This window comes from Vicia villosa, linkage group LG1 (genome assembly GCF_029867415.1).
Source record: "Vicia villosa cultivar HV-30 ecotype Madison, WI linkage group LG1, Vvil1.0, whole genome shotgun sequence".
NCBI classification, from domain to species: domain Eukaryota; kingdom Viridiplantae; phylum Streptophyta; class Magnoliopsida; order Fabales; family Fabaceae; genus Vicia; species Vicia villosa.
In genome coordinates this window covers 17082995-17108674 of record NC_081180.1, presented here as the reverse complement: position 1 = coordinate 17108674, position 25680 = coordinate 17082995, and the positions used below count along the sequence as shown (strand labels likewise).

The 25680-nt window shown below is 35.0% G+C and overlaps 2 protein-coding genes and 3 long non-coding RNA genes across 16 annotated transcripts; all 5 read right to left on the bottom strand.

The window, feature by feature from the left end:
• Positions 1–152: 152 nt before the first annotated feature.
• Positions 153–1289, bottom strand: LOC131601810 (uncharacterized). Its single transcript, XR_009283866.1, has 2 exons — positions 1113–1289; positions 153–593 (listed from the first exon to the last, which is right to left on the bottom strand). It is a non-coding gene; the product is annotated as an uncharacterized LOC131601810 (long non-coding RNA).
• Positions 1290–3066: 1777 nt separating this feature from the next.
• On the bottom strand, positions 3067–4290 carry LOC131655559 (protein MAIN-LIKE 1-like). Its single transcript, XM_058925432.1, has 3 exons — positions 4260–4290; positions 3828–4024; positions 3067–3750 (listed from the first exon to the last, which is right to left on the bottom strand). The coding sequence occupies exons 1-3, from the start codon at positions 4288–4290 to the stop codon at positions 3067–3069; spliced, it is 912 nt and encodes a 303-aa protein (XP_058781415.1).
• Positions 4291–14241: 9951 nt separating this feature from the next.
• On the bottom strand, positions 14242–18740 carry LOC131601766 (uncharacterized). 12 transcript variants are annotated; one of them, XR_009283852.1, is made up of 11 exons: positions 18638–18740; positions 18461–18528; positions 18132–18173; positions 17382–18020; positions 17070–17295; positions 16830–16956; positions 16522–16705; positions 16342–16383; positions 15902–16264; positions 14852–15042; positions 14242–14746 (listed from the first exon to the last, which is right to left on the bottom strand). It is a non-coding gene; the product is annotated as an uncharacterized LOC131601766 (long non-coding RNA). The 12 variants fall into 12 exon arrangements; XR_009283848.1 differs by lacking the exons at positions 18461–18528; positions 18638–18740 and having other exon boundaries at positions 17382–17569; positions 17673–17721; positions 17844–18020; positions 18132–18377; XR_009283840.1 differs by lacking the exons at positions 18461–18528; positions 18638–18740 and having other exon boundaries at positions 17382–17468; positions 17673–17721; positions 17844–18020; positions 18132–18372.
• Positions 18741–22856: 4116 nt separating this feature from the next.
• Positions 22857–24140, bottom strand: LOC131655357 (uncharacterized). Its single transcript, XM_058925270.1, has one exon. The coding sequence runs from the start codon at positions 24138–24140 to the stop codon at positions 22857–22859; it is 1284 nt and encodes a 427-aa protein (XP_058781253.1).
• A 273-nt stretch (positions 24141–24413) lies between these two features.
• Positions 24414–25103, bottom strand: LOC131601761 (uncharacterized). The gene is made up of 3 exons (XR_009283825.1): positions 24688–25103; positions 24541–24586; positions 24414–24445 (listed from the first exon to the last, which is right to left on the bottom strand). It is a non-coding gene; the product is annotated as an uncharacterized LOC131601761 (long non-coding RNA).
• Between the last annotated feature and the right edge of the window lie 577 nt (positions 25104–25680).

Sequence of the window (25680 nt, the reverse complement as noted above, 5' to 3'; positions counted from 1 at the left end):
CTTCGGCGAGCTACCAACCTGATTATACCAGCCCTTGTCTGATAGTCATGTTAGCAATTAGCAGCATATAGTTGATAATTTTCATGAAACTATTAATCCTGCCCTGCATGAAAATTCTATTACAATAAAAGTGCACACACATAAACAGAAGATATCATACATGAGGCTTTCATTTGAAGAAAAGCCAGGCCTAGTTGAAGATATTTTTTAACACAAAACTACAATGAGACATTCATCTTCTTTCAATTCTTATCATTTATGAAGATGTTTGATATGCAAATTGTCAGTAAAACATGCACTATTTGGTTAGAACAAACTTAAATGTTTCGTCAGTTTTTGAACTTTCTGCATATACTTTATTAGTTGTGTCTATTTGGTTTGGTATTCACCGATGACTTGACTGGTTACAAATTGAGAATCAACACTTTCCCTTAAGTAAGTCATTCCAAGAATCAAGACTTTGTATTATGCATGGTTATTACCGGCGTTGAATTCGAACTCCATTGATTGTTTGGTGAGAGTATTGTTCAGGCCTTGTAGTACTTACTACTTTGGTTCCACTTCCCTTCATATTTAATTCTCCCTCCACTAATCTGTTATCGAACACAGGTCAAATATGAGTTAAAAATGTAGTATATGGTGACAAATGAAGTAGTTTTTCACAGACTTCTAACTCAAATAACCGAAATTAGAATCGATTAAAAAAAAGGAATTTTGAATTTTGAGTATAAGTTCAGACAACTGGAAAAATAAAGAAAAAAAGTGTGTGTGTGTGTTAAATGAATAATCCAATAGTTCAGATCTTTCAAACTTCTCAAAGATTATTTGAAGGTATAAATTATAATTGAGATTCTATTCTTGTTTGACTATAGGATTGATCAAACCTTATGCAAATTTTGTTCTTATGGTTGGACTAAGCATCATACTGAATGATAAAATATAATTAACGGTCAAGCATCGTAAATTAAATTCAACGATTAAATTAAAGAATCAAAATGATGTCAAACTGAATTCTATCGATCCTACTGAAATTTGAATTAAGCAATCAGAATGACAATATAATCAGATGAAAAGGAATAAAGTTGCAGATAAGAAATTGAGAATATAATAACCTTAAGATCTTGATAAAATTCTGAAATAGGGGATTAATCCTTAGTGTTTAGCGTACCGAGAAGGTTGGAAACAAGAAAGTTCTCTTTGCTCTATAGATTAAAAATGAGTTTTATATCAAAGAAAAATGAGTTATGGTCAAAACACTATTTGTGCTCTATTGTCAAAACAAAAGCATATAAAAGTAGAGTCCGGGCTTTAAGAGCACCAAACTGAAAAATAGAAAATTATACCCAGTACCCCTACGTTTATTTCAATACTCCGATAATTTTTTAAAAATTCCAATTTTATCCTTTTTTACTTTTAATTTTTTATTTTTATTTTTTATTTTTTCATTGTTACTGTTTGTACGGACGGTAAGGAGAGACGTGGAGATTGTTACGTTGTCTGAACCGGATAACCAAACATGCAGTTTTCCGGTTTGTTTTTTTTCAACTTTCATCAACCGGATATCCCAGGGATGGGTATTCCGGTTTGTTTTGTTTCAACTTTTCCCAACCGGATATCCCCTTTGTGGGTATTCCGGTTCTTGTTTTTTTTAATTTTTTTTCGTTTTTTTTTTAAATTACTTTAATTTTAATTTTTTAATTTTTTTAATTATATATTAAACTAAATTAATTATATATATTTAGGTGTGGATCCTCCTTTGAAGAAATGCGATGTAACTCAAACATGTGTGGATACAACTGATGTTTTTGTAACTGGTCAAAAATTTGCTACAAGAGAAGAGGCGATAAGTTGGATTAAGGACGTTGGAATCAAGAATAAAGTGACAGTTATAATAGCTCGTTCAGATATCAAAACAGGCAAGCATGAATGAAGGATTCCCGTTGCCACCTGTCACAACTGATTGGACGAAATATCGCACAAAAGATGCAACTTCTTGGATGGTAGGATTTGCCGGGCGGTTACAACATTGGCAACGGCTAATGCCTATACTACCAAAATATGTCAGCTTAGATTGATTTTATGATATTACAACATTAGTACTATTGGATTTTAATATGTTGCCAAATGGATTATAAATAATTAATCTCAAACTATAAGTCTTATAATAATACAGACGTCTACAAGTCTCATAACAATACATAAGTCTCAAACTAAAACATAAATATAAACATAAAATGTGACATCAATCAGACTCATGGTCATAAGTAATTGGACCTTCCCTAGGTAATGGTCCGCCCTGTGCAAGTATGAGTGCTCTAAATATCTCCAGAAACTGTTCGTCTTCAGGAACAGCCTGATGACGCTGTAAGTAATGATGAAGCTCATGAGATATATATGATAATCTCGGGTCTGATGGTCCTTCGTCATAGACAGGCACTGGTACCTCCATCGGCTGATCACCTCTTGGTGCTCTCAATATAGGATGTGACACCGTATAATATCACGCCAAATAATCATCGTCTGTCTCATATGGTATGGTGGCAAACGCAGCTGGGGGATCATCGTGGGATCGGGTCACCTGCAACACACTCTGCCTATATGTAGCCCACTCAACATCCACATCAAGTGTGTCTACATTAGGAGGAGCAGTCGGTATGTACTGTCTGTATCCAAACTGACGCAAGCATCTGTCAGGTAAATATAGAACTACAGTACCAAACCACTTCAAACCACCCCGATACAAACAGATATCATCAAAAGGACGGTGCACCCGATGATCCTCAAAAGGGCGCCAGGCAATATCGTGAGGAGTCAACTGATCTAACACAGCTCGGATGTCAGCCACTTTTTGCGTCCCCTGCCTATATTCCCATTTCATCGCCCTAGCCATCGGACTATCAATGCCAAATAACCTGAAGTACCTCTCTTTCCAACAGTTGGAAAGTACTCATGAATCCAACACTGAAACAAAAGTAAAAGTTACTATTATAAATTAAACTAAATTATAATAAACTAAATTAAACTAAAATATTAGATATTAAGTATAATTAAATAATAAGTAAAATTTTAAACCTGAAGAAGAGAGGCATAACCGCTAAGCTGCTTGCATGAATAAAATGAGGCATCCCCTAAGTATCTGTACAGAGTAACCAGTGCAGCTGCCCCCCAGCAATAGCTTCCACAAGTATCCAAATCTCTCAAAAGTGGAAGATATTTTGCCTCGACAAGAGTAAAAGTCTTGTCGGCAAGAATGGTACAACCTAATAGCAACATCATGTATGCTCTCATAGCGCCTGTAAAGTTATTCGCAGCTCTTTGTTGCTCAAAAACTTGCTTCAACCAATCCAATTTATAGTAAGGACCCCTTACAGCAGAAGCCTCTGTAGTTGCATCACTCAGCGAAACACCAAACAACTCAACAGCTAGATGGATAGCATCATAATCGGTGACAACAACATCGGGGTCAACCAGCTGGCCCCTAATCGATACATGAAGAAGACAAGAAACATCGTCTAGTGTGATGGTCATCTCGCCGAACGGCATATGAAATGACGATGTTTCAGGATGCCATCTCTCAACAAAAGCAGATAATAGATGCGTATCTACCCTCGACAAACTAGTATGCTGCAAAGATGAAAGGCCAGATGCAACTAACCAATTTTCCATCTCCCTTGGGAGCATTGTCGGAACCCATCCTATTAATTTGCTGCTATGTGCAGCAACCTTTAAGGCCGGCTTTGGTCGTCTCTCCTGAAAATAATTTGTAATATATGTTAATATATAAGTACATGTAATTTAAAAAAACATTTAAGAAAATATTTACGTACCTCGCCCAACCATAAATGACATGCAACGTGCCTCTGATATCTAACCAATAATGATGTATCAGTAGGTCCTCCGGGAAATGCCGGATGCTGCGGACCAACCTCAGGAGCAGCTCCCTGCTGTCCCTCGCCATCAGCCTCTCGACGTTGTCTTTCTCTTTGACGCATTCCGTCGATCGCACCTTCTCTTCTTCGAACCACTAAAAAATAAAAAATAAAATAGTTAACAATTAAATAAAATGTTATTAAAAATAATATATGATATTAAAAACAAAAAAAAACTAAAAAAAAAACTAAAAAAAAAAATAGGAACCGGATACCCAAAGGCTGGGTTATCCGGCTGAGGTCTAGAAGAACCGGAAACCCCCTTGTTGGGTTATCCGGCTGAGACAAAATGAACCGGAAACCCCATCATTGGGTTATCCGGCTATATACGTAAGAAAACAAACAGAACCGGAAACCCCATAGCTGGGTTATCCGGCTGAGAATTTTTAAAAAAAAACTTACTTTTTCAATGAATGCTGAACCGGAACTCACGAGGCTGGGTTATCCGGTTTTTGGTCAAAAAATTTCCCTCTTCAGAACCACTGTGCAAACGTGAAAATGAGTAAAAAAGTGAAAAATTTAATAATTTTCACTATTTATACAGGGGTAAATTTGTCCGAAATTTTTTTTGGTAGGGTATTGGGATAAAAGTTGGGGTACAGGGTATAATTCTGAAAAATAGAGTTAGGCCCAAAACATATTTTTACCAAAAATGAAGAAAATAATTTATTAAACATTTTTTTGGTAAAATTATGTAACATTAAATTAATCAAGAAACAATTATACAAATAATTAAAAAAAAAACAAATGAGACTTAAATCTATATTTGTTATATAAAAAAACATGTAAAAGAGATTTAATAGGAAAATTCTAAAGTTCCACGTTGATTGGAGATAAAATATCGAAAAGTTATATATAGAGAGACACTCTTCACCTTACCAATCGATTGTGTAAGGATTAATTATGTTAGCTTATTGGTCGAACCATGGACCGCCCACCATTAATAATTACGCACTAAACCTAAAAAAGTGATGGACCGCCCACCATTAATATTCACGCACTAAGTCTAAAAAAAGTGATGGACGTGAGGGGATGTACGAAAGTGATGGACGTGAGAGAATTTTTTTAATTTTTATTTTAAATCAATTGACATCTAATCCAATAGATATTTATTATAATAATTTATCATTGTTGACAGTTATTATTAAAATAAACTATTTTAAAAAATAATCTCAAAATCACTAATTTTAACTCCATCACGGAACCTTTAATTTCACTATCTACTGACCTCACAAACGATTCAAACCACAACTTGTAAGCATTAAATTCAAGTAGCCTGAAACAACATCGAAGACAACAAATAACAATTTTCTATCACAATCTCCATACTACCCTATCCATTATCCAAAATCCTTCAAACCCATCCAAAAAGGTATAAATTTAATTTTAAAATTCAATTAATGTGTTATTTCTATTAAAGTTATCACACGTAATAATTCAAAAAATAGTTTTATTTTAGAGAAATGCTTAATGTCACGAAACAGCATTTCGTGAATTTCTCGCGAATGTATTATATGCATGCACCATTTGTACTATTTAATTAATTAACCTCTGTTTTCAAAATGATGCATATCAAAACAAACATTTCAAGAATAAATATGATTGCAAATGCATCAATATTTAAAATTCTTATTAGAGAAGAGTTAAAGTGATCTAGCTTTTAGCTTTTCATAGACTTACAATAAGAGTGAGCTATGGCGGTGAATTTCAACTTGATAAACATAGTCCTTTCTTGTTATGAAAATAAGAAAGCTAGATCACCGATATATATAAAAAAGCGTATTCGTGAAATTTCGTGACCAATTTTTTCGTCACATATAGCATAGCTCTTTATTTTATGCAGCTATCCAATTTCTTATCAAAATATATTTTTATGGTATAGTTTTTTAATAATAAACTATTTTTATAGTCATATGAATAACTAATATATAATATTTCATCCGTCTCGAATTAAATGTCAAGTGTGATGAATAAAAGAGAGAATAACAAATTTATCATAATATTCTTATTTACTATTAGTCTATTTTAATATTCATAAATGTTAAATGAGAGAATAATAAAATAAAAATTACATTGAAAATCAAAACCCGGATAGATAATTTGTTAAAATTTAATATTTATTTCAGGACTGAGAGAACATTTGTGTATCGTTTATTTATATTCGAAATCAACACCCATATAATTGTTAATAAGATAAAATCAACATTCATATTTTTTTTAAAAGACAAAACTTTTATATATTAAATAATAGGCATAAGATATAACAACGCTAAAAAAAAAAACCTGGAAACAAAAACAACATCAAGCCAAAGTAAAACAACTAAAAAAAATTAAGACACTCCACACTATTAACAAACAAAGAAAACAAGACTAACAAGCAAACACCAAAACGTGCAACACTGAAACAACAACCTGCAGACATCAAAATTCGCGAATTTTGTATTGTTGTATCATCTTTTTGGAAGTTAGTATTACCTAATATACCACACTTTTTAACACAATTCTCAATATACCATTTTTTCAAACTTTTTTTTTTATTGTTATAGAACCTCCGCCAATTGAATGGGCGGAGGTGTGTAAAATATAAGAGGCTCCGCCCAATGCATTGGCGGAAGCATGTAAAGTTTGTTTTTTTTTTAAAGAAAATTGCACAGCTCCATCCATTCATTGGGCGGATGTTCTATAAAAAGTAAAGGCTCCGCCCATTCAAATGGCGGAGGTTCTATGCAGAATATTTTTTTGTTTGAAATGATGGTATATTAGGAAATAGGAATGAAATTGATGGTATATTGGGATTTATTTTCTATAAACATGGTATGTTGGTAAAAGATTCAAAATTCGCAACATTGAAACAACAGTATGCAGAGACCGTCATTTCTACTCGCTACACCTCAACTTTTTTTTTGTTGCAAAAGTAGCTCCTCGCGCCACTATAATATCTTTAGGTTGAATGGTCTCTTGTCGACACGAGTCTCAACTTAAATTCGCACCGAAGATCTCTTACTACTAATATAAATTCAATAAGCCACACTTGAACCCGCATGCACCCTGATCAACACTTAAGACTTGAGATTAAGAGTTTCTACATGCCACATTGTTGTGTAGAAGATCCAACGCACTAGATACAAAACATTTGAGACTGATAAATAAATATTTAGAGTTTGGCTTCAACACTGACCCCATCTCCAGCCCAATCTAAATCTCGACATTCTCACCTCTTCGCATAAAATTCAGCTTCATCGGTACCTAAGCCAAGGTGAACCTTCACTTTAAATACGAACCAATGCTCCACTCAATTGCAAGAATATTGCACTGTCTAAACAATATAGTATTGCAGTGAATGCGCCAAAGATCTCTTGATGCCAGTCAGGGCCGGCCCAACACATTTGGAAGCCCGAGGCAAATTAACTAAAATTATTTCAATAAACGTTAATATTAATTTAGTAAAATTATTAGTTTTTTATTTAAATATTATTTTTTTAGATTTATCTAACATAAATTTATTAAAAATAGTTTAAATTAGATAAATTTCATTTATTTGATGGTAAAATTTTCTTTATATTAATAAAAAAGAAGATAAGATATTATATTTTATAAAAACCTAGTGAAAATATTAAAAGTCCACAATTTATTTATGTTTTCATAAATTATAATATTTTTTTATAAAATTATCATAATTGTGTAAATATATTAACCAGTATTAATATATATATATATATATATATATATATATATATATATATATATATATATATATATATATATATTGTGCTTATTAAAAATTTATAGATAAAGAAATGTAGTGTTCATTTATTTTTCTTTATTTTCAAATTTCTAATTATGTTTTGTTTCTTTTTATTTTTGATAAAGTAATGATAATTAGTAACTAGCCAAAATAATGATACAATATATAATTATATATATGCTATGCAAATCAAAGTAGTACTCTCTTTTAAAAAAAGTGAGGCCCTAGGCGGTGGCCTTGTTTGCCTACCCCTAGGGCCGGGCCTGATGCCAGTTTTCTGCTAGTTGTCATAAACATATATAATGCAATAACAAAATTGCACCATTATTCCGCTGAAGCCTTTCACCTCACTCTCGATCAATTAACTACAACACATAATCAGCCCATGTATCTTTGATCAAGAACAACGGGATGAATGTACAATTATATTTATACCAAACCACAAAAAAATATTGTTCTAAAAGTTGGACTTGAGATTTCGCACACAAGGGAGAGGATAAATAGTGTGGTTTGGAAAATTATAGTTTTGAAAAACTATGTGAAATAAAATCAGAGTTGAAAAGCTTTTTTGAAAAACTTAGTAGTGGAAAATAAAATGCAGAAAATAAATTGCGAAAATTAAAGGAGTTAAGAGAAGAAGAAGAAGAACACCAAGATTCATAATACAAGTTCAGTAAAAAAATGACTTAGTCATGTCCTCAAAGAGCTTCCAATATACGTTGAGACTTTTTAGTAGGAAAGACTCACAAACCCTCTTATGCAAGGAAATAATGGTTGATATTCAACCAAATAATACAAGACGATAGATATGGACGTCTGCGTCTTTTTTCAGAATAAACCTAGGAGTGAAGTGGCCAATCTTCCTTCCTAATGATGGATTGAAGTGGTTAGTCTTCTCTCCACAAACAAAACCTTAAACTCAAAACATTGGTTTTACACAAGATAACCAATAACTAGTGAGATTTTAACACTAGAGTAATCTCGAACCTGTGAAGCTTTTAATACTGGGCTAAGCTTCAACCTATTTTGGTTTTAATATCGGGCTGACCTAGAACCTAAGAGATTTTAACACGGGAAAATCTCTAACATAAACTAGGACTGAATCACATAATCCCACCCAAAGCTTTTAACGTGTTTAGCTTCTAACCCAAATAAATCCATAAATGGACAATATTCAACCAAGATGTATACAAAAGATTTCCTTGGTAAATTTACAATTCTACCCTTTCCAGAATTACAAATATTCCTCACTCACAAAAGCGCTTATGCTAAAATATTAGTGAGAGAAAATTGAGGAATATTTTAGAGAGAGATAGTATGTGAGAGTTGAAAGTGTCAAAACACAATTCTAGATGGTTTGAAGTGAGAAATGAAATCTCTATATATAGGCCTGAGGTTGGCTTAAAAAGGAAATTCAATTCAATGTGTTTTAAGGAAATCTAATCGATTAGAGCTTTTATCTAACATAATAGATGGTTAAAATAATCGTTTGTAAGTTCTCAAAAAAGAAGAGTAAGATATCTAGTCTTTGCACAAAATTAAGGCGCTTTCAAAATAACTTAGGCCTTAAGTTTGTGCATATCTAACTGATTAGACCTAATCGATTAGAAAAGTCAAAATTCGCCTATAGCTATTTTGACTGTTCCCAATTCATCTGACACAACTCTAGACATTTTGAAAATAGTTTAATGTGTGTCTACTTTAGCCTTACGCTTTTACGAAAAATGCCCTTTTGTTTAACAATTGATGACTCACTACTAAATTAGGAGTTTACCACATTACTTCAAGACTTTGTCAGATACTTCTCTTTTTATTGACACATGCTTGAGTATCTTGAGATGAGACATTAGTTGAATTCCATTTTATTGTCATCATAGGATATTCAAGTCCATCAAACCTTAATGATAAAATTTGCATCTTTATCCACTTAATTGTTCATGCTTGACTTATCATAATACATTAATTGTCATAATTAAACGCATATGTCCTTGTTAAAATCATATCACCTGCAAAACAAAGTTCCACACTAAATCCATGCTTAAAGCATGTAGATCTTTCTTCTGACCACACTAAACAAAAACGACAGAGATGAGGGAATTCAAAAAATAGCAACCCGCCAATTCGAGGTAATGCATATCATTTGGGCATAGTCTCGGAGTTATAACTATGATTACAACCCATTAGACCTATAAACTCACAATAGAACCCAAACAAGTGGTGGCATTCTACTGCATAAATTCACCACAACAATTCAATAACAAACTTGTTGCAATGGGATCACAATAAACATCATAAACCCTGATCACCGCAAGACTACTACAACCTCAAACCAACCAAACTAGTGCCCAACACTCTGCAACACTTGACACCATCTAAGCACCACAAAAACACTACCTTAGCAATAGAAATATGATCAAAAGAAAATTACTACAACACATGCTACAACTAAACATGGCAAATAACCTTTCTACCACTCAATCCTTGCTGCTCCCAAAATCTATCACCACATTAACTATCGAAAACAGACCTCTTCAAACATAATTATAATCTACTCTCCCTATTCATTTGGATATCACACTAAGAGAAATACCATATTAGGCCTCTATAAAGCTAAGTGATGCCCTTGGATTCAAGTACCATAGTGTTATATTGAACTCCATGTCATTTGATTTAACTTTCATTCATTTCCATGCATGCATTTTCACCTTCTCTACTAGATTTTCAACCTCAATACCTTTGTTTTGGAATAGTTTTTCGTTCCATACTTTCCAAGTACTTCACGTACACACAAATCAAATTACTTGGGCCTGCTTAGAGGCATTTCTACCTCCCTTAGCAATCCTCAAACTGCTTCATTTGCGATATACTATCGTTGTGTATAACCGAAGATATGTTTAACCATCGATACAAAACATATTAAACCCTTGCAAAAACTGACACTCAAATATGCCATCGACTCTTATTGAAATGATCTGTTACTAATTACACCTCTCCAAGTTAAGTTATCTCTAGTAGCTATTATGTCTTGAAAGATTCTCTATACTAGACAAGAAACTTTTGACGAAAGAGAATTTCTCTCTACACTTATATATACCCATATATGGTGAAAAACACCCCTAGAAACCCTAAAATATCCTTATGATATGCGTATCCGAACGCGCCCAAAATAAAATTGGAATATTGGTTAAATTTGTATATGCATATCCGAACTCACCCCAAAGAAGTTTGTGATATCGGTTAATTCGGATATGCATATCCGAATTAATTGATATCCCAAATTTCTTTTGATTTTATTTAAAAAATATATTTATTTATAATTTATTTATAATATAATTAAAATGAAATATTATTATAAAAGAATAACTTAAATACAAATTGTTATAAATAAGGAATAAAGAGATTAAATAAAATTTTAATTTTGTAATAATTTATTTGTCACAATTTTTTTAAAATTATAAAAAATAATTATTTTTTAAATGATTACAACAATATACATTATAATTAATGAAATTATAATGTTAAAAATATCCTCTTATTAGCATTATAATTTTTAATTTATATTAGTTTTTTCCTTTAATTAATTTTATATGAAAATAATATCTTGATTTAAATATTTTATGCGTTGATATTATTATTATATCTTAATTATAATAGTATATATATATAGTTATATATTTTGATTAATACTAATTAATACAATTGATTCACTTTGATTTTAATTTTTTTTATATATATATTAGGCTATTTCGAAAATGCATCTTCGAATAATTTCAACACTAAAAATCAGTGTTTTAAAAATCGGACCGGTCATCAAACCGGTGAGGGTATTGGGTCACGGGTTTATTGGTTGAACCACTGGGTCATTGGTCGAACCGCATGACTAAATCGGATTAAACCAGATAACTCGGTTGAATAAACCAGTCTCTATTGCATTACTATATATTTATTAAATCGGTCGAACCTGATGACTTAGTCTCTAAAAAATATCACAACACCTACAAAATTTTACAAATTTAAAATATCATAATTTCACATGTTTATTTTTTACATTCAAATTTTAAATATAATCATCCCTCACACCAAAATAATACAAAATATAAATTTAAATAAATTTTAAATCAGGTCTAATTGCAAACAGGGGAAAAGTTGTTCCAAATAAGGTTTGAATAAAGTCTAATTATATTTTAATTATATATTTTATAAAAAAAATCATGAAAACGACATCGTTTTGTGCGAAAAAAAGAGTATGCATTTGAACCACCGGTTTTCTAAAACCGCTGGTTCACTGGTTTTTTCCAGTTTTGGCCGGTTCTCACCGGTTCAATAGCATATCTGGTCCAACAATCAGACCAGACCGGGTGACCCCTCTGATTCCCGGTCTGACCGGGCCGACCGGCCGATTCGGTCCGATTTTTAAAACACTACTAAAAATAGAGTTATTTCGAAAATGCATCTTTGAAAATTCTACGAATTTTAAATTTGATAAGTTGAAAAATGCATCTTCGAAGTTCAAACTCTAGAGAAATAAAAGAAATTTTGCAAAATTTCTATAAAAAAAAATGAATATATAAAAAAACTAGTGTCTTACCCGTGCGTTCGCACGGGTACCCGTCGTGTCCGCGCATTGTGGTTGGAGAAAGAAAAGATAATTGAAAAAAATTAAGATTTTAGACTGTGATCAATGTTTATGCATAATTATTTGTCTATATTTAACTGGTTGTGTCTCGTGTCACTTCATAAATTTTTTTATATAATAGTGAAAATATCGAATATGATGTCTCCCATGTCATATCATTGAAAGCAATATATGTGCATTTTTTTTTGTGAGTTTAGCCATATCCCGGGTAACTCTATGAATTATTCTAATCAAATTTTTTAAGATAAAAATTTATTTAAATATTATATTAAAAATAATTGAAAATATATTTAAGTTTGATTTATTAAGTTTAACAATATTTTAGTAAAAAAAATAGTTGGGAATAGTTTAAACATTTATATAGTTGGGAATATATTTCAAAATAAAAAAGAGTTAGAAATATATTTGAACATAAAAAAAAATGAAAGGAATTGATGCTTAAACATTTAAATAGTTGGAAAAAGTATATTTTTTAAATGGGTGATTAAATAGTTGAAACCATATTAAGAAATTGTTCTCCTGATATCATTTGAGTAGTTACCAAGCAATCTATCAGGCTTTATGAGCTCTAAAGTGCTAAGAGTTGCAACTTTGATCTCCAATCTCCATTAAAAAAAAAACAATTAATTTTACTCAGCCAAATATACAAATAATAATCTGATCTCCCTTTGAATACAAGCATATTATATAGCTATTCTAAAAAATTAAAAACAACAGAGACACATACATAACAATATTAAACGTTAAATTATGAGTTTTCTTATACTTAAAGTACCACAATCTAAACCGCAACCGCACTGTGGAGAAACAAAGAAATTATATAACAGAAAGGAGTAGGGACCCGTTCTTATATCCGCAGTTTAAAAAATTTACTTACTGAAGCCAAGATTCGCGTAGGCACCAACGTTTGAGCTTGTTCCTGTATCCTATAGATATTTAAATTCATGCAACCCACCAGTACAGTTCAATGGCAACCGTCACTTTGATACCCGTGCGTTCGCACGGGTACCCGTCGTTTATGTGCATTTGAATTGAGGATAATAAAATGTATTAGTAAAGGACTAAATTTTGGTTAAAATGGGTAAAGTTATAAAATTACTAATATTAAATCATTTATCATATTCTATAATATTTTAAATTAGTAATTAAATATTTTAAAAAATAATAGTTGAAAATACTTTAACCATACAAATAAATAATTAATTGAAAATAATTTAATTATACACTTTTCATAATCAACAAAGATGTATAATACTGATATACTACTATGAAGCATTGAACTCACTTTCTCATTACATTTTCATAATCCAATTCTAACATTGGTTAAAAGAAACAACACAATAATACTACAATAGAGAGATAGTATAACAACAATTCTTTAAAGTTAATTCATGCTCATTATAAACTTATCTAAATAAACTATAAACTTATCTTATCATAGAATGTATAGTGTTTAACAAAAACCATTTTAAACACTGAACTATAATATTAGTATACAAACCTGGAAGCATGTATATCATAATAACATGAATTATGTACCCAATTCTTTTACAATCATATCCAAAATAAGATTTCCACATAGAATAACACTGTTGTGAGTTTACACACGTGTGTGGTGTATACCCAATTCTGTTATATGAATAATTTAATATTCTATAGCAGAGAAAAGTTTATATCCAATTCTCTTCCAATCACCTTGTAAATTAATCCCAATTCTTTTAATGGGATGTTTATATCTAATAAGGTACAACGTATGTAGCGACTCAATTCTCTTAAGAGATCGTGTGTAGTATATACCAAATTCTCTTCCAATCATCTTGTTTTTTAATCCAAAATGATTGAAACAAACTGAGACAGACACATTTCTGCAGGATTTAAGATGCTTGCCTCAAATAAAACACTGAATACTGCAGATGATGCTCGAACAAAGATGTCATCTCAATCTGTACCACATACAACAGTACATGAAACATTGATTGAGTTAAACTATTTAGCCAAGCAAACAATGTTGAAACTCTCAGGAAAATGATGTCCATAGAGTCCCTCCTTATATCATCTACATACTGATAACAACTGCAAACTACCATAACCAAAATAGCTACTACTTCATGTTTGTTAATTAACAGAGGTAGTATTATAACCTATAACTAATATATTCAATTAAAAGAAGATAAAGTTGTAAATGATATATAAAGAAATCTCCCGTTGAGCAACGATCAGATATTAGAATACCGCCAGAGGGAAACAACACCACTATGTTCAAAACTCTATTATGCAACATCCAATGGTTGTAATTGACTACTGTGCTTCCAAGAGCTACTCTTTAGGAATAGACTGAGACCTTTGTTCATGCATGAATTTCTACATTATGTATAGGGTGAGACAATTTGTTAGAACAGAAGTTGAAGTCAATGAAGCTTTTAATATGCTGAGAGTCTGCAACAATTAAAATTAAAAATATAAATGGCGGAGCTGGTAGATGTACTAATAAATATTTAAAAAATTATAAATAGGAAACAACTAATCCATGCATTATCTTACCTCCTCCTTCAACTGTTTCTTCGCCACCAGAAGTGCCGATTTTAGTAATCTCCTCCCTCTTTGCATCATGAGTCATCGGTGCTTTAAACGATATCTTGCAACGTCTATCAGCAAGGTTATCCGCTAACGCACCAATTTTGTTTCTCCCATGATAGCAGAAAATGATAGCAGAGGAACATGTAGCTCATTTTCTATATGAGAAGTGACATTTGAATCAAAACAAATGTTTTTTTCTCAGTGGTGGCCGAGAAAGTATCTCACAAAAGATTCTCTAATTATATTTACTACAAAAATTCTATAAATCACATTTATTTATTTTGAAAGTAGTACTAATATTTTTCTACAAAAGAACTAATGATGCGACGTCGACCAAACCACATGCAGCCATTGCTTTCACGATGCGCACTATTTGTTCTCATATTTACCTTTCTAATTGGTCCAGCAGGTTCTAACGTGGAATTGCTAAATCAATTTTTGTCATGGAATCTGCATCTTTTTTTGCTTACTTTATCAATATTCAAAAATATAGTATATACCAAACAAACACTCTTCGTTTTATTTGACTTTTGGTCTCATGATAACTCATGTTATAGACTTATAGAGTGTAGTATATTCTCACTTTAAGGTTTGTGAATTCATCTTATAAAAATCTGTTTGGTTTGATATACAGAGTGATACGCAAGTGTTAAAGGGACAATAAGTTATCAGTTTAATAAATTTCTCACTTATTTTACATCTATTAAATACAGAACCACTTGGATCATTTAATAAATTTCTATAATGTGCTGTGATAACTCCATCAGTTTTTGGACCATTTCTCCCCATTGAAAAATATATATTACTATAAAGCCAATCAAAGATGCTTGAGCTTAGCCCTATACAGAAGGAAACAAAGAATTAGAATAACCATGTTGACTTTGCAGTTTAAAAGAAAGTGTTGTTATATTGACACACAACATGTTATTAGGGAGAACAGCCACAAAGGAACCAAGTACATGCTTAACAAAGTAATAAATTCAATGTGTTCGAATACAAAATGGAAATACTTACATTTGCTTCAGAAGCTGGATTCACATTTCCCTTACTACAAAAGCTCCACCAAGCAGAACAATCTGCCCAATGTTCTTTGCGAATTCCGGGTCCATCTGTATAGCTTGCCAAACAGAATATTGTTCTCTAACAAACTATGAAGGGTAATGCAAAGAGAACAACAATACCGACAACCACAATTGTACTCTCTCCTATGAAGTCATGTTTGATAACATAAAAGTCTCCAATGAACATTTTCACAGTCTTTCCATTTTCAGTCCTCATACCAGTAGTTATATCTCCAAATTGAGATGCAACCAATCCGTAGATGGTCCATGCAACGGGACATGCTCAGTAGTACCATCTCCACCATACTGGAATGCTCTGTTATCAAAAATACAATAGTTAGCATACATATAATAATATAAATACATTCAAACATTCTTTGTGAATGTTAGTACTTATAGGTCTCGCGATGAAGAATCCTGAAAATAGGTTCCAAACTGCATAAAATGCAGCAGCCACGATAGAAGCATCAATTACGTGATTGGGAAATGCAGCAGCCACGATACACCAGTTATTTGCAATTTTGAATAAACAAATGAAATATAAAATTAAATGTTTAGGGAAATAAAGCATACTGCAGAAATGAAACAGAAACTCCAATTGTCGGACCTCACAAACTTTGGGTCGAGCTTCTCACCAGCAGCACATTAAAGCATCTCCTCGGTAATGAATCCCTGCTTAGCATAGTACATCTGAGTGAATCTTGGAGGACCTGTTTTTTCTCTCCTCTCAATCCACTCTTTGCACAATTTCGGTAGTCTTAATAATCAAATCCATGAAAAGAAACCAATTAGATTAGCAGTAGTCATAAAAATGTACCACAAACTAAACAAATAAAGAAAATGTCACAGCCAAAAAGAAACAAAAAACTTGATTTTCATACATGTCCTTGGAATTATATTTTGAGGACCATTGGTATCATTGTTACCAAAGTGAGATTCATCACCAGACACGTGAATGCGTCGAAATGGAACTTTGAGCACATGACCCATTTCTTCATGAACGACTTCCTTGTAAACATAACGATATATTAATCATAGCAGCGACATAGCTTGTTTTCTAACAAAAAGCATGGAAAGGCAAATAATTTGTAATCAAAGTAAACTGATATGTCAAAGTAAACCTGGATTCTTTTGTGCTCTTAGGAAAGCATTGTTCAAAGGAAGGTGGCAGAAGAAAATCAGGTAAATCAGGATCAACCGTGTGCTTCATTTGACGGGCCTTTCGAGCACCACCGTATATGCATGTGCATCTAATATTTGACTGTGACCCAAACTTCATAGCTTCTTGTTGAATTTGAACAGCTAACTCTGGTGCTAAATTCAGGATAACAGGACCCTCCCTTTGTACTGAAGAAACAATAAACACATCCATTAAACAAATAATAAAGTGGAAACTTTATTGTTGACAGGTTAAACAGGTATCTTATACATACCCAATCGAGTTTGTGCAATGACATGAACTATAGTCAGAATTAAATACAGCTAGAGAACCTGTGCACCACTTCACGATAAATTGGAACCTGAAAGAGAGATACATTGAAAATAAAATTGTGTCCCTCAAAAGTCATCTCTGTGATGTCATCAAGCTTTTACGTTCACCCAAAGACTCTGTGTTAGAAGACTGTTACACATACATTCATTAGACATATTTTTGCAAGAGGAGCAAAAGTAATAAATAAACCAACAGTAGAATAAGCCTGCATCATTTATACATTCGCACTTACAATAAACCAAAAACAGAAACCCAATTGAGGCCTTCATGTTTGGCTTGTTCTTCAAATCCAATTTTGCCCAACCAAAACCACATAAACACAATTCATCAATGTCGTGTAGATACAATATAATTCAAACACGAAAAACATTCACACAATTTATGTAGTCGTAGTCTCACATACCTCAGCAACTTTAAGAGCACGTTCATTAAGTACAAGCACCTTCCTCAACAGTATTGTTCTTTGTAAAACCTGTGAGAGTTGTCTTTATCCAACCTGGGCATTAACAGTTAATATAATCTTCTTGACCTTCTGGTCGGTCTGAAAGCTTCCTTGCCATACACCTTGTATAAACATTAACTGCAAGTTTCCAACAGCACATGCTACTTCAATTAAAATCACATTTTAGATATCAGAATATAGCATAAAGTGATAACGCACAACAACACATGCTACTTCAATTAAAATTACCTCAAAATTCCTTGTATTGTATTACCACACTCTATCATAGCTCTATAACAATAACAATAAAATGAAAGTAGAGGTTATTAGATATCAGTTCTCTAAGAGGTTTGTTTGATTGTAACCGACTAAGTGCATTACTCAAAGCTACTACATATCTCCACATTTCTCTCCATAATCACCATCACCGATTTCAATTTATATGAGAAAAATCAGAAAACCATAAGAATATCGGTAACAAACTTCCATAACACAAAACTCACCTCATAACAATGAAAATTAAACAGAAGCTAAACCAAAAACTAATATCAAATTAGTATTACACACATATCTATTACCTGTTGAATTCTGTCAGCAACATCTTCTTGAAGACACTTTTTCCCATTTTGATCGGTAACATGAAAAACTGAAAATCATCAACAGAAAAAAAAAACACATTTTTAATAAAAAAATCAATGGTGATTAACCAATTAATTGATGAGAAATCAAGAATTATTGTAAAGATTATATTATACCATCTATAAACCATTCTCCATCAGATGAAATATACGCTCTTCTAACAATGAGATTCTTATCAGTAAGAACTTGAACAACTTCCAACAAACTTCCACGCTTATTTTTTTTTTTTTTTTTGATATGAAAGGCAATTCCATTAATGAGGAAAACAAGCAACAGACTCAGGCGGGTTTTTATCAGGATAACCCCCTAACCAAGTTCTTGAACCTAGCAGTTTGCCCCACTTTACTAAGTCATGAGCTAAAACATTACAGTCTCTAGAAATAAAAGCTACTGACGAAAACGAAAAACCATCTAACATTTCCTTACAATCAGAGACAATCGGTTCAATGACAGCATAATTTGTGATTCCATTGATACAATCAACGACTGCGAGAGCATCTGACTGAATCATGAAATTGTTCATCCCCAAACTCTTTGCAAGCCACAGCCCCCACCTAATTGCTAATGCTTCTGCTATGGCCGGTTCAACCGAAATGAATTGTCTGCTGCAGGCAGACAACAAGAGTTCATTATACTGATTCTTGACAACGCAACCAAAAGCGACGACATCTTCATCAAAAACTCCAGCATCAACCTGCATAAAATGCGTAGCCAAGGATTTCCTCTCTTCCTTGTGAAAATCCTTCTGCTCCTTCCCTTTCAAAACCACACACCTACTAAAGTCTTCAGACCACTCCAGTGCCTCCTTTGCGTTTTGGACGGGACAAGCCTTTTTGTTCTTATATAGCAAATCATTCCTGGCCAACCAGATTTTGTGAAGCAACACACAAATGATACGAATGCTGAAACTATCACCGCAACGGAACACATCTAACAGCCAGTCCCCAATAGCAACATCTGAGGGTACTCGGTAGGACAGAATGGAAGAAAAGAAGGATTGTCTCGCGAAATCACATTCTAAAAATAAATGTTCAGCAGATTCAGCAGCAGTATTACAAAAGGAACAGCTGACATCTAACCTGATACCTCTCTTCCAAAGGTTAGTCTTGGTGGGGAGAATGTTCTTCGCTAGTCTCCACAGAAAGTTCCTAGTTTTGTTCAAAACAGGGGCACGCCAGATTTCTTTCCAAAGGTCCTGGTATGGCAAACAGGAGGGACCCGGCTTCTTCGCTTCTTTTTCCTGCAAACATATACGGTACGCAGATTTTACAGAATACTCACCGTCCTTCTCGAAATGCCATATTCGCTTATCAACCATACCTCTCGCCGATAGAGGAATACTCACAATATTTGAAGCAGTGGTGTGTTCAAAACTAGAGAAAATCAGTTGTCGATCCCAACTGCCAGTGTCCTTCTCAATAAGATCACTCACTTTGGCTTCTTCTCCAAGGGACAGTCCCGTATCTCTCACTTTGAAACCAGGCATGTTTGGAAGCCACTGGTCCTTGTAAATGCGAACTTTTTCCCCGTTGCCAATCCTCCATCTAGTCCCTTTTAGTACCAGATCCCTTGTGCCAATAATGCTTCTCCATGAATAACTAGGCTGAAAACCTGGGCCACAACATTCTAAGGAGTTCCTTGGGAAATATCTTCCCTTCAAGACTTTACCCACCAGAGACTCCTCATTTGACATTAACCTCCAGAAGTGCTTACCAAGAAGGCTCGAGTTGAAATCGCTCAGCCCCCGGAATCCCATACCTCCCCCTCTTTTTGTCTTGGCCAAATTTTCCCACCGCAACCAATGAACTTTCCTCTCGCCATTTCTAGCCCCCCACCAAAATTTTGCTAACATTGCTTCGATCTCATGACAAATAGACTCCGGCAGCCTGTAGCAGCTCATTATATAACTAGGTATGGCCTGAGCCACCGCCTTGATCAGCACTTCCTTCCCTGCCCTGGACAAAAACTTTTCCTTCCAACCCTTAATTTTCTTCCAAACACGCTCCACAACCATCGCAAATACCTCCTTTTTTGACCTCCCAAAAACAACCGGCAAACCAAGATATTTCGAATGGCTGTTGACAGTCTTTATACCCATCCTTGAGCGGATCATATCTTTCTCATCTTCCCGCACGTTTCGACTAAAAGAAGCCTCAGACTTGTCAAGGTTCACCATCTGTCCTGAGGAGGCTTGGTATTTTTGCAGAATGGCCATGATTCTGTCACCCTCATGCGGATTGGCTCTTGCAAAAAGCAAACTATCATCGGCGAAAAAGAGGTGGGTTATGACCGGGGCAGCACGAGCAACTTTAATGCCATGGATAGAGCCTTCATGAGCTTCCTTCCGCAATAAGCCGGATAAAACATCTGCACACAAAATAAATAAATAAGGTGAGAGAGGGTCTCCTTGCCGGAGACCCCTGCTGGGAACGAAACTATTCGACGGCTGCCCATTCAAGAGAACTTTGTAGGAAACCGTCGAAATGCAGCGTTGAATGACATTCACCAAGTGTGAGGGGAAACCCATAGAGGAGAGAACTCCAATAACAAACGGCCACTCCACCCGATCATACGCCTTAGACATATCGAGTTTGAGAGCCATCACCCCACGCTTCCCTTTCTTCTTCTTTTTAAGCCAATGGAAACACTCCATCGCCACAAGTGCGTTGTCCGTTATGAGTCTCCCTTGAACAAAAGCGCTTTGTTCTTCATCAACTATTTCGGGCAGGCATCGTTTTAAGCGGTTAGCGATGGATTTCGTCACGATCTTCATCACCACATTGCACAGGCTTATCGGTCTAAAATCCTTAGGACAAGAGGGGTTTTTGCATTTAGGGATAAGAGAAATGAGAGTACTGTTGATTTCCCCCGGATCCCTATTATTGTTCAACACCTCCAAAACTAAACTACACACATCCGGACCCACAAGATTCCAATACTTTTGGAAGAAGAGCGCGGGAAGTCCGTCGGGGCCAGGCGCTTTTAGCGGATGCATCTGGAACAACGCCTCTCTAATCTCTCCTATTGTAAAGCGTTCTTCGCACAAACTGATGTGATGAGGTTTAAGTTTACCTTTTACCACCGAGCAAACCTCCGAAATATTAGTGGGCAGCGACGTAGTAAACAACTCAGTGAAGTAACTGACTAACAGCTTTTCACATTGTTCCTCCCCCCTACGCCAAACTCCGTTTTTGTCTTTTAGCTTTGAAATTGAGTTCGTCTTTCTTCTTTGTTCCGCTTTCTTGTGGAAGAACTTTGTGTTTTTATCACCATGTTCCAGCCAAAGAGCTCTACTCTTCTGTCTCCAAACAACTTCCTCCACTTTCAGCAAATTATTACGTTGAGCCAACAAAGCCTTATACCGCAATCCGGACTCCTCGTTAGTATCCCACTCCACACCACTGTTTAACATACTCTCCAATCTCTTTAGTTCTTTACTGATAGCCCCCACTCTATACTCTTTGAAAGAATCCCCAAGGCGCTGCATTCCATTCAGCTTATTCACAACCTGTCCATTTTGGCTACCCCACAACTCTTTGATCAAAGACTCACACTTAGCATCCTGGCTCCATGCTTCTTCGAATCTGAAAATATGACTCCTACGCCTCCTTTTTTCACCTAAGTCCGACTCCAAATCAATTTTGATAACCGCGTGGTCGGAACCAAAACGAGAGAGGTGGTGAACTTTTATCGGCGAGAATCTGTGTATGAACTCCTCTGTAGCCACGCATCTGTCGAGACGACATTGGATATTTTCTTCCCCTCTCCTCCCATTTGTCCATGTAAATTTATGCCCCTCAAAACCAAGGTCCAGGAGCCCGCACGCATCCAGAGTATGTCTTCCATGCGACAGCTGAGACATCGTTCTGGAGTTACCTCCTAATTTCTCACTATCCACCACCACATCATTCAAGTCTCCAAAAAATATGGCTCTGGATCCTCCCCTACTTCTAAGATCTTGAATTAAAGACCAAGTACGTCTCTTATTGTGTTCCTCTGGGAAACCGTAAATACCATTAAAGTGCCAGACCTGATTATCAAAACCATCTATCACCTCCCCTCCTATATGGTTAAGAGAGAAAGAAGTGATGTTAACTTGCACCACCTCTTTCCAAAACAGAATGAGTCCACCTGCCCTTTCCTTCCCCAACCCGTTGCAATCCACAGCAAAACAGAAATCACAACCGCTCCTTATTTTAACCCTTTCCACTTCCCCTTTTTTTAACCTCGATTCCATAACAAACACCACATCGGGATTTTCGACACGGAAGAGCCTTAACAAGGCTCGAACTGCACGGGGACTCCCTAACCCCCTGCAGTTCCAGCTTAATATTTTCATTGTTTCAGGCGGTGTTGGTCTTCCAACACCACCTCTGGTTCAGGTAAGCATGTTACTCTTGCATCATCTGTTTTCTTCAGCTTCTTCTCCCCGCTACCACACTCCTCAATAGTGCCATCAAGGATCATCACGTCCACCAAATTCCTCTTCCCGCTTTCTAACTCAGACTTCTTTCCGATAGAGCCAATCCCCTTCCTAACAACTTGCCTCCTAATCCATTTCTTCTTCCTTCCTGACTCCCCTTTTTTGGTGATTTTTTCCTTCACCCCCACATTTGAAATGTCTACAGCCCCTAACGACTCCGCCATGGCTTCTATCTCCAACATGTTCTTTCCTTTAACCAAACCTACTGCTATCTCCTTTGAGGCCTCCCCCTTCCTTCCTTCAGATACTTTTGTTTTCCTCTTGTCTTGTTCCACTTCACCCTCTTCTACCTCCTTGTCTTTCTCTTTGGATTCGCATCTACTTTGCCCCGACGATATGTTGAACAGACTTTTACTGCAAGAACTCGAAGTAGAACCCTTCTTTTGAGACTCCTCCTGGACTCTAGGTAACGGCGACGCCCTTAACCAGACCCCATAGGATAGTTCCTGTTCTTCCAAATCTTCAAATCCTTCTTCACTAAGGTCTCCAACCGATTCACAATCTTTTAACTGATGTCCTACCCGACCACACACGAAGCAAAAAGTTGGTAATCTCTCATATTTAAAATGGACTCGCAGGTTTTTCTCTTTGAATCTCACCACCGTACCCCGCTTTAAAGGCAATTTGAGATCAATTTTCACCTTAATGCGCAAGAACCTCCCGTTTCTGTGAGCCTCCTTCAGATCCATCTCCTCAAACTCTCCCAGAATACCACCCAACTTCTTTGCCATTGCCTCCGACCTGAGTATCAATGGCAGCTCGTAAACTCTGACCCAAAAAGATCCGAAGTGCATATTAAGATCTGACGGTTGTTCGTCTCCTGAGACGCGAGCAAGGACCAAGAGGTTTCTGTCGAAACTCCAGGGACCATTCCTCAGGACGCCCTCTAAATCTCTCTTCGTCGTGAATCTGAACAGAAATAGATTTTTATTCAGCTCTTGGACTTCCACCGGATTTTTCAGCCTCCAAGCACTGATCATTGTACTGGTAAAAGCCCTCGAATTGAAGTTGTTATCAGACCAAAGTTTCCCTGCCAATGTTCGCTGAAAGACCTCTTCTTCACATCCTTCTTCGACCTCCACAGTGATACCTTCTTCTTCTTCTTTTGACAGTTGGATGTTCTTCCATCTATCCATGATTATCAGCTTCCTTCTCCACACGCGGGCAGCTCAACACTAATCACTGAAAAAGGCCTTCTGAAAGCCCTATCCGGAAGCGCACAAGGGTTACAAAGAGACACCCCAAAAAACGGATGGGGGGAAACCAAAATAGATTTGGGAGTGAAAAAACCAGATAGACTGGAAGGTGAAAGACCGCCGCGCAAAACCCTAACAGGGTAGAGGAGGGGAGAAAACACGATAAGTTTTTAGAGAGAGGTTAGAGCTTCTCTCACTAGAAACACGTGGGTAAACTAACTTCCACGCTTATTAGTACTATCAACCTACCACACAATTCACATCAAAAATAATCGGTAAACCAAAATGACCCTTCTGAAATTAACAAAGATTAAGACCTTATGATGTTTAAATTTCAAACCTTTATCAAATTGGTTGTTCTACTGGAAGAATTATCCACAGTTACTCTGCAAAAAAAAAGGGGATAGCACCATAACAAAAACACAAACACAATCAAATAAGAAAAACAATAAATCAACGAACCAATTCATACCTAAATTAATCTCACCTTCAAAATTCCAACATTGTTTCCCTCTATTTTCCCATTCAAGCAAAACCGATCAGCAATCAGTGTGCGAATGGAAGCTTGTTGACGGATCCGCAAATTGTTGTTCGTGAATCTGATGTCGCAACCGTGCTCCATGGTTTGTTTTTCACCTTATGCAATTGAATGGAATATGGAGAGAAAAGATTCGAGTGAGAAACAGAAACAGAAACAAATTATGGATTAGGGTTTATGAAGCGATGCGATTGATAATGGGAAAAAGGGAGAGAATAGCATTTGAAAGAGAAACGGTTTTTGCGAAACCGCTGTAGAAGAAGAAGATTGGAAGTCGTTGCTGAATGATAAATCAGTTTCGTAACCGCGGAGACAATGAGGGGACGTAATCGCTGGAAGTTTAACGTGAAAGAATTGAAGAATAAATTGAAGAAAGAATTGAAGAATAAAATTGAGAAAAGTGACGTGGAAAATTGAGAGAAGAGTTGCTGATGTGGATAGCTTAAAAAAGTCCCAAATGGTAGACTTTTCTTATATGATAGATTCTCTTGAGGAATCACTTTGTGTCACGCCTTGGCCCAAATTGAAATAGATGGATTGGTGGTTTGTGACAAAAAATCTCTTATACAGTTCCTTAACCGAGTAAGTGTTCTCTTAATACCACTCTCCATTATCGGGATGATAAATGATTTTCCACCCACTACAAGAATCTCTGTCCCATTCACTCTTACAAAGTCTCTCGTATTTATTAACTAAAGTTTTATATCACATGTCTCTCCTCATAAATTTATTTTTCAATCCCATTTTCCTAACTCCTAAGAGTGCAAAGTTGATAACCTTTTAAATTTCTAATTCTCAATTCTCCCTCTTTGTGAGCCCTCTACACACTAACATCCATATTAATGATAAATTAATTTCAATTAATAATAATAATAACATTACTTAAAGAATCTATATCCGTCTTGTACTGATACACCCATGTGTTCTCTTCACATGTTAGCA